Here is a 15,623-nt window from a genome sequence, read left to right as displayed (position 1 = left end):
CAATCTGTTATGCTCCATATCAGGGACTGGATGAACCACAACCACCTCAAACTCAACCCCGATAAAACCAAGCTGGTGTTGACGGGTGGTTCATCCAGCCCCTGGTCCCCTCTCTTCTGGCCCCCCTCTCTTTGTCCTTCTCCTGTTCCCTCCTCCTCAGTCAAAACATTAGGCATAAAACTTAACTCTCAACTCACCCTTCACTCCCAGGTTAGCTCTGTGGTATCTTCTTCCTTCCTGTCACTGTGCACTATACGCAGGGTGTCCCGTTTCTTCACTTTCTCTGCCCTTAAACTTATCATCCTGGCCATGGTGGTGTCCCGCCTGGACTATGGGAACGCCCTGTATGCCGGTATTCCCGCATACAGCTTGCGTCGCCTACAACAGATACAAAACCAGGCGGCCTGCCTGGCCTTCAATCTTCCAAAATTTCACCACTCTACCCCCCTTCTGAAATCTCTACACTGGCTCCCCGTGCGAGCCAGAATCCAATTCAAGCTTGCTTCCATTACTTTCCTGGCCCGACTTGGCCTGGCACCAGCGTTCATTTCCTCCGAGATCGTCCCTTATGCTCCCATCAGGGATCTTCGTTCGTCTTCCCAGTCCCTCCTCACCATCCCACGCTTCCGGAGAAAGAAGTGGGGAGGCTCTAAATTTGCCACCCTTGCCCCTTCCCTCTGGAACTCCCTTCCCCTTGAACTTCGTACCTCTACCCTCTACCCACAATTCCGTAAACTTCTCAAGACCCACCTACTCTCGAAGTCTTTCGAATAAACGCTCCTACTGCCTTCCCTGCTTTTAAACCTCAGTTCCCATTAGCTATAGCGCCAAGAAACCGCTGGTATACGTGCGCTCTAAAAGTATTTTTAAATTCAAATTCAAATTCTCGGCAGGGTTCTTCCGTGATCACCGGGTGTGGCACAGGGTCTTGGCTCGTGATGGTGCACGAGTGCCAGTTGCGCACTTCCTCTTCCACCGCCAGGTCCATTCCAGGAAACCACACTTTACTGCCTAGTCGTGCTTTAGTTTTAGATCCACCTTGGTGTCCTTGATGCGCCAAACGTACTACCTCCTTCTGCAGGCTGGAGGGGATCACGATCGCCGTGCCCCGCAGTATTACTCCGTGAGGGCCCTCGCTGAGTTCACTTTGGGCTCTCCAGACCTGCTGTCTGAATGTCTGTTCTGCCGCTGTGAGAGCGCTGACGCCTTCTAGGAAGCGTTTCCAGCTCTGGTTCACTAGCGTAGCTTTCACTTTGCTCAAACACTCATCTTCCTCGGTGGCCTTCCCGATGTCTTCCAACGTGAGCGCAACAGGGCATGCCTCCTGCGATATCATCCGTATGAATTCCTCGACCTCCTCGGTGTCTTCCTGCAGCGGAGTGGGGGAGGCGGCGTTTGAATGGCACGACAGAAAATCCGCTGGGTTGTCAGCACCTGGTCTGAATATCACCTCGAGGCGATATGTCTGCAGCTGAACGGCCCATCTTTCTATCCTCGGAGGGGCGAGCCTGGCCGTCCCTGCGAACAATGGCACCAGCGGCTTGTGATCCGTGACCACCCGAAACTCATGGCCGTATAGGTACAAGTGAAAGTGTTGGCATGCCCACTTGATTGCTAGGGCCTCTCGTTCAATCTGCTCATAGCGCATCTCGGTGGCGGTCAGCGCCTGGCTGGCGTAGGCAGTGGGCACCCATTCCCGGGACTCCGTTTCTTGCATAAGAACAGCTCCGAGCCCGACCGGGCTGGCATCCACAACGACCTCCGTGGCGAAAGTAAGCCATGACTTTGTCGTCTATGAGGGCACTCTTGACTGCTGCGAACGCATCATCCTCCTTCGCTGACCACATCCACGGTTGCCCAGCCTTGGTTAGGAGCCTCAGAGGTTCAGAGAGGGACGCCAGGTTGGGGATGAAGCGACCATAGTAAGTGGCCATCCCCAAGAAGCTTCTGATCTCTGTTGCCAATGTCGGTTTGGGCACTGATCGGATTGCTTCTGCCTTCTTTGGGTCGACGCGTAGCCCTTCTCTAGAGAAGACGTAGCCAAAGAATTCCACTGATTCCTGGTAGAAGAAACACTTGGCTTTGTACAGGGTGAGGCCGTGGTCCGCGAGGCGTTGAAGAGTGGCTCTCAGGTGGACGTGATGCTCCTCAAGTGTTTTGGAGAAGACTAGAATGTCATCACTCAAATTGATAACTCCCGACAGTCAGAGAGGGTTTTGAAAAACCTCTGCAGCTGAGGAAACGCCGAAGCCTAGCCTTTTGTAACGTCGGAGCCCGACGTGTGTCGAAAAGGTAGTGATGTTGCAGCTGTCGGTTGTAGCTCCAGATAGTGGTATCCAATAGTTGAGATCTAATTTGGTGAACCACCGGGCTCCGTTCAAGTCCGCGACTATGTCATCCATCGTGGGTGTTAGGTGTTGTTCCCGCTTTACTGCCTTGTTCAGAAGGCGCATGTCCACACATAAGCGAATGGCGCCGGGTTGCTTTGGCTTCGGGCAATCACAAGGGGTGACACCCAGGGTGTCGGGCCCGACACCTTTTCAATGACACCTAGTTCTTCTAGTTTCCGAAGCTCCTCCTCAGCATCCTCCTGCGTCTTAATGTCGTCGGCCTGACCGTGTGGTCCACGTGCAACTTGAAGGTTTTTTCTTTCAGGCGGTCAAGGCCTCGGAAAAGCGCGGGAAAGTCTTTTAACATCTCCTCTGCGTGAAGCTCGTGCACCTGGTTTGCGAAGAAGACCAGTTGAAGATCCTCCCCTGTGTGGCAGCTGAGCAGAGTACCCGTTTTCTTCCAGTGACGTGAAATTTGGTCCGCACCTCCTGGCCGTTGCTGGCTACCAATACCTCCATTACCCCCCGTAGCGGGAGTGGATCGTCGCTGTCGTAGGTGTAGATCTTGGCCTTGGACGGCCAGAGGGGTGGGCGCGGAGATAGTTTGTCGTATTGGGCGCTGCCCATCACATTGACTGAAGCGCCCGTGTCGATGAGGGCTTGCACCTGAGATCCAGCAATGGTGACGTCACACATTGGTGGTGGCCGCCTCCTGGATCCTTCCCTGCCGACAAATGACACGAAGAACACGTCATCTTCATCTTCCAGGTTGAATGCTGAGTGCGACGCATCCCTGCAGGGTCCTGGGTCTTCGAGTGTGAGCTGGCGCACACCCTCTGCAGGTCCTCTTGACCCAGGAGCGAGACGACGCCCCCCGTTGCTACGGCAGACCTTCGCGAAGTGGTTGAGTTTCCCACAGTTTGAGCAAGTCCTGCCTTGAGCATAACACTTCCTTCCGGACGGATGGTCCATTCCGCAGTTGCCGCACGTCGAGTTCTGTGCGGTCTTTGAGCCCCCTCTGGATGGTTGCGGCCGTCTGCGGATCACGTCGAGGCGTTCTTCTTTGATCACCGGTGTGCGGGCCGGGGCAGCTTCCATCTCGTCCGCCCTTGCATTGGACAGCTCGTGAGATCTGGCGAGGACGAGGATTTCATCGAGCGAGATGCGTGGTTGTCTGAGCATGAGGCGCCTGAGTTAAACAGACCTGCAGCCTTGAATGAGCTGTGCGCAAATTTCCAATCTTTGATCAGGCAGTTCACAGGCCGTAGCCAATTTCCGTAGCAGGGCATAGTAGGCGTCGACGGTCTCGGTCTCTTCTTGGTGGGCCCGACGTAGTTTGAACCACTCGTAGTCCGGGTTAATTTGCGGGTCAAAATGGCGATTTAGTGCGTTGACAGCTCCAGTGTAGTCATCATCGTTGCCCCTGTCTGGTAGTGTCTCGAAGAGGTCATACAGTTCAGCTCCACCATAACACATGAGTAGGGAACGTTTCACTTTTCCATCCGTTTCCCTGACACCGACGAAGTAATGGTCAAGGCGACCGATCCAGGAACGCCATCTTGCCGCCGCGGTGGATGGGTCGGAGAGCTCGCTGAACGGTGGGAGCGGGGCAGCAATTCCGTGGCCCGGAGGGGCTGGCACGTGGAGCGCGGCCTGGGCAGGAACATTGGCAGCAGCTTGCTGCAGCGCGATATTCTGGAGCGCTGCTGGCTGGTGAGCTGGGGTTATCGATGATGCGGCGCCCCCAGTGGCGGCAGGCATGGTCATCGTGGGGTCTGTCCGGCCGCGTGGCCCAGCGGGGACTCTTGACGTGTGGGCGACGCTGTGCTATCCCCTTATCCTCTTCCCTAGTCTGCGCAGGATATGCTGGCGAGAGGTGGCACCGGGTCGGCAGTTGGGGCCTTGTGGACGTGGGTCACGCCGTGTCTGGGTGTGAAACCGTGCAGGGTTGTCCTCCCAACCTGTGGCACTGCTGGAGGCCAGAGTTTCAGCGCAGGGGCGCGGCTTTACACTGTGTCTTCTCCCCCTCCTTAATTCAGTGAAGGCACCAGGCTTCCCCCACTAATGCAGCCGTCGGGCGTCTGTCTGAGACCAGCCTTGAGTGACACTGCAGGCTGAGGCCCTCTGTATCTTGCCCCAGGAGCTGGGCCTCAGATGACGGTTCTTGTGCGGGGGAGGGCAGCTGCCCATGAGCGCCCATCGCGCACGAAGGACTCGCGGGGGCTGAACCAGTCCCCCCGAGCGAAAAACCGTTTATTTATACCCTCGGGTTTGTCCCGCCCTCGGGGTGTGTGTGTGTGCGTGTGTGCACGGGCCGGGTGGCTCCGTCAGTACACATGTATCATGCTAATGTTGCAAAGCGCTCTGATGGCTTCGTGCCGTGTTCGCGCTATATAAAATTGCAACGAAAAAAAATATCATAATACTAACTATACTATAATTTCGCCTAAAGCTCAGAATAAAGCCGGGAAACGTGTTCAATCACCCACCGGTCACAAGGTGTCGCTACAGCGCTGAAAACGGATAAACACGGTCATGTACTAAAAAAGACATAATGGAAACAGATTATGCTCACACTGATCTCCAAAGCCAGTCCCATAAAAATAAGCAATGCCGAGCTGCCAAGAGACACCGCTAGGTGTGTAATTTGAAATTGCATCTCTCTCTGTACTTAAGATTTGCTTATGTCAGCATTGCAGAAGTTTGCAGTTAAAGCACAGAAAACCACTTTAATTAAACATGAAAGGCACAGAAAGCTCTTCTCACCTTTCCTTTAGCCGCCTGAGCTTCTCGGGGTCTGCCTTGGGTTTGCTGGCCTCCTTCTCGGCTGCTGGGGGCAGGAGTGAGATCCGGGTCAGCACCCCTGCGGCCTGCGGGTGCAGGTCCGACATGGCCAGCAGGGCAAAAGGTAGGTTTTCCTGCAACGAGCTTCTCGCGGGAGATTCTTGCGGTCGATTCAGGTGAAGACTGTGGGGGTAGGAAGTCGAGTGGGATGCTTCGGAGTTTGGGGGGACATCCTCGTAGTTTCGATGACTCGGGGCCATGGGAAATGAACTCTCAAATCGGCTGCCCCCGCTGCGTCCCAGTCGCGGACTGCCAAACTCAGAGGTCAAGTTTGTTTCAAGCAGGGGGTCAGGGTTCCTGGATGAGGTGAATGAAAACCTGCTTCTGATAGGAGACAAGGGCCTCCTTGAAGCACTGGGCCTTGAGTTTGCATCTGTGTCCGCAGCCTCCAAATAACTGTTGTCAACGCACCTGGTCATTGGCGCCACCTCTGTCGGCGGAGAGGGCGTCGGTGCCCTGGGGTTTCTGAAAGCGGAATGACGTCCTTGGGCACTGTTTGTCGAGCTTGCAGGAGAGACGCCATTAGAAATTGGACTTGCATTGCGTCCATTTTCATGCCTTCTTCCGATGTCACCAACACCAATTGCTGCTCCTTCGCCACAGTTAAACCTACTAAGAGATGTAACAGGAGGACCAAAATGGTGGCTTTCCTCGTCATCAGTTCTTGGGCTACGCCGTGATCTTTCCCCTTCCTGGCCTCCAGCAGCATGGGGTTCAGCGATAGGCGCCATGTTAAACTGTGTTGACGCCCCATTGGACAGCTCAGCTCTCCTCATATTAACGTTCACAGAATTGTAGCGACTCCTCCCTGCGTCAGAAGAGGTGACCTGTGAGGAAGGTGTCTGGAATGGCCTGCTATTCCCACCTGAAGTCCTGGGAGGGGTTGGACTGCCAACAGAAAGGTTATCCTCATCAGCCAACAGATAAGTGTCAGTGGTGTCTTCAGTTGCAATAGCAGTGTTCAGCGAGCGATAAAAGTCTTCCTCCTGGAATCTGAAAAGTGAGATTCTTGATTCCATGGACTGCGGCGGTGTATAAGGGAGGCCTCTCAGCTGAATCGATGGGGAAAGATGAGCTTCCATTGCACTTAGTGGTGCATGAGACTGCCCACTCGATAGCCTCAGTGGAAAACCGCTGACTTCTGAAGAGCTTCGAGGCGTACAAGTCGGCTCATTGAGCTGACTTACTGAAGACCTGCTTGTTTCTGGCGATCTTGGAGGTGCATGAGAGGATCCGCTCACAGGACTCCACGGAGAGCGATTGGCTTCGAAAGTGGATTGAGATGCCTGCGGTGTACCACTGGTCCGAGTTTGAAAGGAACTGTTGAAGGCTGATGTTCTAGGAGATTCCTGAGTAGGCCCACTCAATGGACTGGATGAAGACCCATTGGCCGCCGAAGAGTTTGGAGGTGCTCGAGATGGCCTGCTGCTCTGGACCAGAGAGGAGACATTGGCTGCCTGAGAGCCTGTTGATGATGATGATGATGGCGCTGTGGAGTTCAGCAACTGCAGGGCACCACCTCTGCTTCTGGTGGTTTCCTCTGAGGCTTTCACATCTCTGTTCGGCTGCGAGGAGTGAGAGGTAGTTTTTTTGCCGTAGGGGTTCCTACTAACGTAGTCACTGTTTCCGAAAGGTACCTTACTGCTCCCTAGACCTGGTGCCTCTATACCTGAAACGAAAGGAAAGGCAGAATTCATTCATTAACAAGTCACATACATATAGACACATGCCTGTGGGAACAGTAGAGGAATTGCAGTCCCTTTAGCCCTATTTTTAGTCACACTCAACAGTTACCCCTCTACGTCTGACCTGGATGCTTTACATTATGCTTTCTGGTTGTGGCAACACTGCTTCTGTTAGAAGACCATGACAACAAATTTACCACCCTTCCTGTGAAAAAAGGCTTTCTTGTGTTACTGTAGGGTTGCTGACACACTTGCATGTGACTGCTAAGTCTAAAATCAACCTCATATGGCCAGGATTGCCTCCTATACCTCTTTTAAAGCTTCCACTCGATCATCCCTTCTACCACTTTTATTAAGATTTTCCCTCTGGGCCATCCTCTGAAGGTTGTCTAACCTATCCAGGACTAGAGCCAATACACTGGCTCTGATCTTCCAGTGTTATGTACAGTGATAATATAGCCTCTGTGTGCTGGTCGAGCCCCTTACCTTTCTTTTCTCTAGCTCGAAGTTTTATCTAGCTTTATGTATTCAGTCTTTACATGTGAAGCTATCAATTGCCCATGTGTTTGGATCCACACTTTATAAATAGTGTATTAACTAAATAAATGAATGAATAAGCACAGAATGATCCCACTGCTTTTTACGTTGCCTTTACACATTAGCTGAAAATGCGTTGGCATCAGAAAAACATCTTTTTAAAACTCTGCCCAAAAAAACAGCCCTCTGTGATGGGCTTCAATACAATCTTCTATATACGACACTGCTCCGAAGGATTGGCATGGATGTAACCCGATTGAATCTTATCAGCCAACACCGACACTATTCGTTTTCATTATCCCTCCACCACGTGTCCAGGGTTCATCAGCAAAATGGTCTGCCTTCCCTACTGGCTTGTCTTCAATGTCTCCTATGAAAAGCTAGTTCACAAAGGACATCTAATATTGGACTGATCCCTTCCAAACGGTGGCAACCATTAGCACCTGGGGCATAAAGGGAGAGTTGGGTGCCCTGGCTTGCAAAGGGCTTTGCTTCAAACTTTACATGTGGTGTACAGAAACTTCCTCATTAGCCTCAGTCTCTGCTACTCTAACTTTGGAGTGATTGCATTGTAGCGATGTTGACTGTCCCACTAATGCAACACTGCTGCATGTGACCTCGGCAGCAGACTGAATCCTAGCAGGGCCACCTGACAAGAGGTTCTTGCCCACTAAAGAATGGAACTCGCCCAGTGGTTGGTCAGTCAGGCTGGGGCGGAGCCACTCCCATACCACACAGAGCTTAATTTGAGTATGTGGTTGCAGGTGCTCGGCACCGGCACTTATGACAGCCTGCCACATGGTGGCATTGGTTTTCTACTATAGAGATGAGCACACAACAATTGTTTATGAATTCAACATGCATTGAAAATGACTTATACCAGTGCCAAACCATTCTTATAACTTCAGGGGCCTGGAATATCCTGATTTGTCAGATTTATAGTGTGATGGTTTGTAATTGTGTTGATAATGGCATTGACTCCGCTAGAGGAGCGATGGGTGGAGCATGCTGCGGCGCCCTCTTGAGGACAGCCCTGGCACTGTTTTTCTTCTTTTTATTATTATTATTATTATTATTATTATTATTATTATTATTATTATTTTTTTATTATTATTATTATTATTTTTTTTACAAATTAAGCATTGCCAGTGATTGTACAGACTTTTTATAGCCGCGGCCTACATAGAAAACGTCAAAATTAACCTACACCCACGTGTTTCCAAGGAATCCGAACCCAAGCCTTAAGCTACAGGCTTGATGAATCGTGCCTGTGCTTCTGTAGTCGCTCAAGACTGAGGGGGACAGGATCCCGGTGTAAGTCACTCATGGGCAGCCTTCAAGGCACCCCTTCCCCTGTCGAAACTTCCTGCTAAGAAACACGACCTGCCGCCTTCTCTTCCTGGCTGTGAGAGAGGAGCGGCCTGAGCTGGGAGATACCATGGTCTAATTAAAAAGGGACCAGGGGAGGAATCTACCACCTGCAAGGTCACGCATCGCGTATCTACTCCGTCCACCAGTACCTGGTGTCTTCTCCGGCAGCGAGGGGGCGAGTCCCTGGGCCCGGGGCAGCGGGGCTCTCTCTGGAAGCTTCCTCTGGTGCAGCCGGGTCCTCTTGGATAAGATCTGGGGCTGGATAGCTGTGAAAAACAAAGCAACCGTTTTTTTTTCTGCCTGCCCTAATATTGACCCTGCTTGCACTGGCACTCAGACACCTTTCCTTGCAATCAGAGAGACTGGAGCAGTGGACGCCTTGTCCCGAGCTCACCCATCCTGGTAAACAAAAGAAGCCATGAATCACGCTGCAGACCGCCAGCAGGTAAACACCCGCTCCCGCGCTCTCCTGGGCAACGCCGAGCCAGCCTGCCTGCTTCCTTTCCGCATTTTATATTCTCTTTGTGTTCACATTCTCAGTAGCCGGTGAGTTTTAGACACGAGATGTACAAACAAGCTCGGTCAAAGCCCACGCCAATATGTTTGGCTGATATTCAGTGTAACCACACAGACATAACATGTATGTTCATTTAGATCACACATGCATGAACACAGGCAGACAGGCGTGTGTGCTCCTAGAATGCATGCAGGTGCCCAGGCACACAACATATACACAGAGATGAAAATCTGCAAACACATCCCTACAGATAGAGCTGCATACAGGTGTACATGGCATGGACCTATGCACATAGACCAGAAGGCTAAGAGGCACCAAAGGACACAGACCAACACAACGCACAGAGGAGCAACAATACATCCATGCACTCACTCCCCTTGCTCATCCACTTACAAAGACCATCATTCTACCCAGGACCTGAAAGCGCCCCCACTATCCCTGCAGAGACAGAGGTCCTTGCACTGTGAGACCAGCTGTGTCCCTTGGTCCTTTCCTTTTTGGCGTTTCTTGTTCGCTTCCCACAGCGGTCTCTCTATCTATGTTGCTACCATTATGCGCAAGGCTACGGTGGTGCGACTGCTTCTAGAGTGTATCCTGACACATTGGTCTGAGCGACTACAGCTCTCTCATCAGGCAAAGGGGAGATTGATGGTTGGTGGCAGCGGATTGATGTGCAGGACACAGCCCTAATTACCTACCCATTAAGAGAGGGGTCTAGTGGCTGTCTTGGAAAAACTTGTGCAGAACCCATTGTCCCCCCAAGTGCTTGCATTGCGGCTGCTTACCGTGAGGTTTGTGTGAATATTGTGTGTTGTGAGCCTGATCTCCATTTTGAGAACACTTTCCACACAATGTACCACTGGAAGGAGGTTTCTTGGATTAAAAAGGCCCTTCCAGCTGCCCTGTTCTTGGAGCTGTTCTTTGGAGATCTGTACAGGTTTGTCGGTGTGAGAGACCGGCGACAGTCTATCAGGTTCATCAGTGTTACCTCATTTTAAAAAATGTAGTCTGTGAAGAACTCGGCTACTTCAGAGCATCGAAGAGTAAGGTCACGGAAGCGGATATGTGAAGAGGTCATGGCAGATTGTTTGACTATCTGCAATAGTTGTTTTGGGTGATGTTTAGCAATGACAAGCTGCACCCCTTATTCTATTGATCATGTTATCTTATTTCCTAGGGCTGCTCTTTGGAGATCCTGTAATAGTTTTGGACAGAGTATGGTTTCTGGACTGCAACTTGCATTGAGCTAAGAGACCCGCTAAGCCACAGCTGACCACAACACATTTTGCAGTTTGTGCAGACCTACAACATCCCTTGAAAATGGCCTCATCTTGGTTCTACCACACTATCTGCCCCTGAAGCAGCATATGTATTCTGAAGCACCATCTTCTATAACTGAGGCTTGCCTATGGCTCTCCCAAAGACCAGTCCTGGTGCCCTGAAGAACAGGACACCAGGACAGCTGCTGGTCAGAGCCTGGGGTGTAACACACCATCTACCGCTGAACTCTCAACAGGGCTAGGACAATGTGCCTCACTTCAGTCATTCGGTGGTGACCCCTGAAATCCTGAAGCTAACGTTTTTACAACTAAGGTATGCACATGACTCTCACAATGAGCACCCGCCCTCACTGATCGGTAGAACCCTCTACTGCTCAGAAACTAGGACCGAACTCACCATGTACCACTGAACTCTGCTCAAGGCTGTGACAATGAGCACCCCTGCCCTACTTTACCCCCTGCAACAGGCTCTGTATACATGGACCCTGCACGAGGTCCTGCCCTGCTATCGCAGGACTGAAGCAGAACACGCCACATACCCCTGGGACCTCTACATCTGCTAATGTATCTCAACGGGGAAAGGGACCTTCTATCCCTCTCTAGCTGCTGAAAGTCTGTTGTGACCATCAGCACCCAAGACGTCACAAGTGAGACATGCCGAAGGATGCTAATACATCACCATTCACACCTGTGCTGCCATGTCATGCTCAGGCATGAGTCCCTCATACACCTCGTGGTCCAAACCCACACACTAGCCCTTCCCTGTCGGGCCTGACCCTCAGAATCCACCCAGCGTTCAGTTCTCACCTGCACTACCATTAAGGTCATAACAGGGTGAGCAGTGCAGAGCTCGGCAGTCATGCCATCAATGTTCTGCACAGGTTTATTCACAGGTGAGCTACACTGCAGCCTGTACCTGCGCACAGGGGTGTGACTTGTTTGTTTTGACCCAGCATATGAACCACCTGTAGCGACACGTGGCATGTGTGGGGAGCCGAGGACCAACATCATTTCACTTGGCATCCCTGCCACTAAGATCACCAAAGGGTGGTGCTAAAAAACATCATCATTTTCAGAGCAGCTTTATTTTGTGCCCGCTTGATCTCTTTCATCGTGCATACCAAGTTTGGAATAAAATTCTGCAATCCATAAATATCCCCCCCAATCCTTGTCTTTTCTTGTCCATCTTTAGGCTGTTGGGCCACACCTAGTGTTCATGTGACACCAGCTCTGCCCCTGAAGCCGACAACGGTGTACCTGTTCGGAGATAGTAGTGGTGAACTAGCGGTGCGCATGCGTGAGCTGGGGAAGAAAGCTGATTGAATGGAATAGAATTTGTAGAGCGAACCAAGCCAGAAGGCGCTAAAGCGCTAAGACCAGTAAGGAAAGCATCCGCAGAGATGAGAAGGCATCAGTGTGGGTGAACCCAAGCGAGCATCGGTGAGCTGGGGGCAGTGCAGGTGAGTGTTGTTGAGGTGGGGGTGAACTAAGGGTGGGCATGGATGAGTCCTGATGAGCTGCACCAGGTACAGCAGTTAGCTAGGGGCTAAGCCCAGATTACCAAATACGTCTGGCCTAGAGGCACTTGAACTGTAAATCTAGCTCAATCTTCACTGCATTGCTACTTGGAAGGGAACAGACAGACCCAATCTATAACAGCAAGACTGTTGTGCTACTGCAGTGATGTCTTGCACCCCTAAACTCACCTGGGTTTACAGAATCAAGGACAGGCCCTCTATTCTTCAAAACAGATGTTGGTTTAAGTTTATTCCTGTCCACTATGGAGGCAATAGCCGGAAGCTTTGCTGCAGGTTTCTTGCTGTTGGGGTGCAACCTAGCGTCTGAAAGTCCAGCCACTGAGACCTAAAAAAGTTACAAGGAATGATCAGAACAGGAAATACAGAACAAGAAACATTTGCAAAGAGCCAATTGGGCCACAGGGGGCCAGGCTGCGGCTCTGTAAAATTAATCGAGCTGAGGAAACTTCATCTTAGTCAACCACACTTGATCTCAGTTGAAGTCATAGGCTGTATCTCAGCCACTGGGCGTCTAGACGCTCCTGTACCTGTGTGTTGGTCCCCATGCCTGAAGCCCACGGCCTCTCGTAACTGCGAGTGGAATAAATGGAGGACAGAGTGAGCCATCGTCTTTTCTGCTTGCTGATCTGCTGCTCTCGTTTCTTCTCGATCAATTCCCGCTCATGCTCCTTCCTGCGCAGAGAAGCCTAAGGAGCAAAGGGAGGTTCACTCTTAGTGTTTGTTGTGCATTGATGACAGGTATTGAATGTTCTTGAGGTGTCTCTGCTATTGGACTGCTACTGGTCTGGTGCTGCACGGCACAAGCTAAAGGTGCATCCAAGTTACTCACAGTAATAACTATTAGTACTCTTTGCCCTTCTGCGCCTTGAGCCCACAACACAACCTATGTTAAAACTTCACAGATTAGACTAGAGCAACTACACATCCTCTCTGGGAGTTAAAAATAAGACTGACCAAAGAATACTAAGGGTCTCAATACGATTCTAGCAGAGTGGAATTACCTCAAGGAATTCCGGTCCGCCTAATTCCAAGTTGGTCGGTTTTTCGAGAGACAGTTTTTCAGGGTGTGGCAGAACGAGACCCAATTTTACTATTCAGTAACTCCTGACCCGTGGCAGAAATTGTTGGAGTAATTCAAATCAGCATTGTGTTTTACCAACAATGGGGTGATGATGTAGTTAAGTCAATTGCTCTTAGATGCTGATATTTCTGTCTTTCACTGGAAGGAGAGTTAGGTTTATAGTCTGATCTGTTAGCATGATACATATTCCTTAGTTATGAAGGCAAACATACTTAAATTTGAGCAAAGAAACAAAGACCTGTGGATTTATGTATATTTGGCTCCTTTTCCTGGCCATGCTTTTGCCACTATTACTTATTAAGAGATGCATTTAAGAGTGAGTTGTTTGAGTCAGAGAAGGTCGGTTTCTGTCCTTACAGTATCTTGTTATTACATGGTAGTTTGATTGATTCATCTAGGATAGTAGTGTAATGGGTGAAAAAGAACAGATTCCTTTGTATTGATCCATTTTGTTTATGCTTTGGTAACGACCGACCACTACTAATGCAACATTAAGTTTTAATATTGCATCTAAAATATTTTCTTCAGTAGATTAGAAGAGAAGCATATTTCATGGCTGAGTATAAAAGGCTTAAGACTAAATCAATCCAGTGGTTGTATTTTAAGTTGTTGGGTTATTGGGAGGCAAAGAAGGTTGGCATCTTCAAAGAGTATCTAGATATATAGGCATTTACTATGTCAAAATAGGTTTAGTTGGTTACAATGCAAGTGTACATCAAATTTTCTATTGGTAATCAAAATATTGATTTTAACATAACATAACCACTAAGGGGCATAACATAAGCAGGGGATGAAGCCTTTCAAAGTAGAGGGAGGGAACACAACAATAAATGAAATGCAATAACAAATATACAGGGAATACTAATTCAGATATGCAGCTTGAGAGCTTCCGCTACAAGGAGAAGCCCACACACCATTCTCTGGTAACTGTCACTGGTTGGGGTTTAACTTAAGCCCGGTGACAGACATTAGGGTGACACACATTAGAGAGCCTCCAGTAGGCGTCCTCTCCAAGCTTATTTATAGTTTGCACACTGAGCCTCACAGTTCTTTGGTCGGTCAACTAACAGTAAAATTGTTGCATTCATTCGCCCACCTATGGTTACCCTTTCATTTCTCACCACACAAGTGTTTACAGTCTCGGTGAGGGCACCTGAATTTCGATACCCATAGATGGTTGCTTTTTGTCAAGGAGTGATGGCCTGCACAATCCTCATGCAGGCTAAGCCCAGAGGTGGTTGCCCTGTGTATCCGTCTACATGTTCTCCCTGGGGCAGCACGTCCCCTTCCTTACTATTCTGATTTCCCCTCAGCTGCCTCATAAGCTCATTGGTCATGCTTAAACTTTCTTTTTGAAGTGGCCTCGCAGCCTTTCTATTCCTATGTAAATCAGCTCAGATTCTGGCTGTAAGACCCTCAATTCTATCCATTGTAACTTTGTAGAATTGCAGCCATATCTTCCTTCTGTAAGTCCTTGAGCAGTCATTACTTTTTAATAGTGTCGTGGGCCATCTGATTTAATAGCTCTCATACAGGCCTTCAATACTAGCCTTAAAAACACCCCACATGCTTCCTAAATTAGTAGACATCGAATACTCTATCTCTGAATGAATGAAAATGCAGTATTCCTCATCCCACAGCAATTAGGGATTAGATGTGTATGGCGGAGGTTAAAGTAAGAACCAATAAGAAGATTTGCCTATCTGCAGTGTAGATGTGATAGGAGAAACCAGAAGAGTAGATGATGTCACGCAAATACATGGTATATTTAAAGAATAAGAGTGGACAAGGCCGACGGGTAGGAAGGTGAGTGGGGAGAGGGATGAGGTCTGAGAAACAGAAGGTCAATTGGTAGCCGTGTCAGATGATCTTAGAACGGCAACGGACAGTGGTCGTTTTGATGCTTTAGTGCTACTAGACTGGTCTGCTGCCTTTGATACAGTAAAGCATAACATCTTGATCTCGAAGGGAAGCTGGTATTTTTGGCGTGGCCCTCAAGTTGTTTGTGTTCTATTTGTATGGCAGAGCACAAGCAGTACAGCTCCCTCCTTTTTTATCCAAGTACAGAGAAGTAGGGCAGGGAGTTCGTCAGGGCTCTCACCCTAGTTCTACTCCGTTTAAAATCTATTTAAAACTCCTGGCAAAACGAATCCGTATTCATGGAATTAATTACATGAACTATACTGATGACACACAAATCATCTTGTCAATTGATCAATCCATCCCTTTGCCGCTTGACTCCTCTCATAACTGTTTTAGGGGTAATTCCTGTTGACTGGGAATGAATTCACTTAAATTCAATGGGTATAAAATGGAAATTCTACACTGCTCCATTGGCAAACTGCCTCTTCTTTTACCGGCGGACTTTTTGCATTTACCATCCAATTCTACTAAGGTTGCCTCCCCAGTGGTTCTTGCCTTAGGGGTTTATATGGGTGCA

At 49.6% G+C, this 15,623-nt stretch overlaps 1 protein-coding gene across 2 annotated transcripts in view; it reads right to left on the bottom strand.

Moving 5' to 3' along the window:
* Positions 1-15,623, bottom strand: part of MARCHF10 (membrane associated ring-CH-type finger 10) — a 279,236-nt gene that overhangs the window by 191,906 nt on the left and 71,707 nt on the right. For both annotated transcript variants that reach the window (XM_086923827.1, XM_086923826.1), the window contains exons 3-6: positions 12,630-12,788; positions 12,271-12,427; positions 8,917-9,033; positions 5,097-6,843 (exon numbers count right to left, since the gene is read on the bottom strand). In XM_086923827.1, coding sequence (XP_086779953.1) covers positions 5,097-6,843; positions 8,917-9,033; positions 12,271-12,427; positions 12,630-12,788 — 2,180 coding nt within the window. The remainder of the gene's footprint in view (positions 1-5,096; positions 6,844-8,916; positions 9,034-12,270; positions 12,428-12,629; positions 12,789-15,623) is intronic.

Source organism: Lissotriton vulgaris, chromosome 5, assembly GCF_964263255.1.
Source record: "Lissotriton vulgaris chromosome 5, aLisVul1.2, whole genome shotgun sequence".
Lineage (NCBI taxonomy): Eukaryota > Metazoa > Chordata > Amphibia > Caudata > Salamandridae > Lissotriton > Lissotriton vulgaris.
This window is presented reverse-complemented; position numbering and strand designations above follow the sequence as displayed.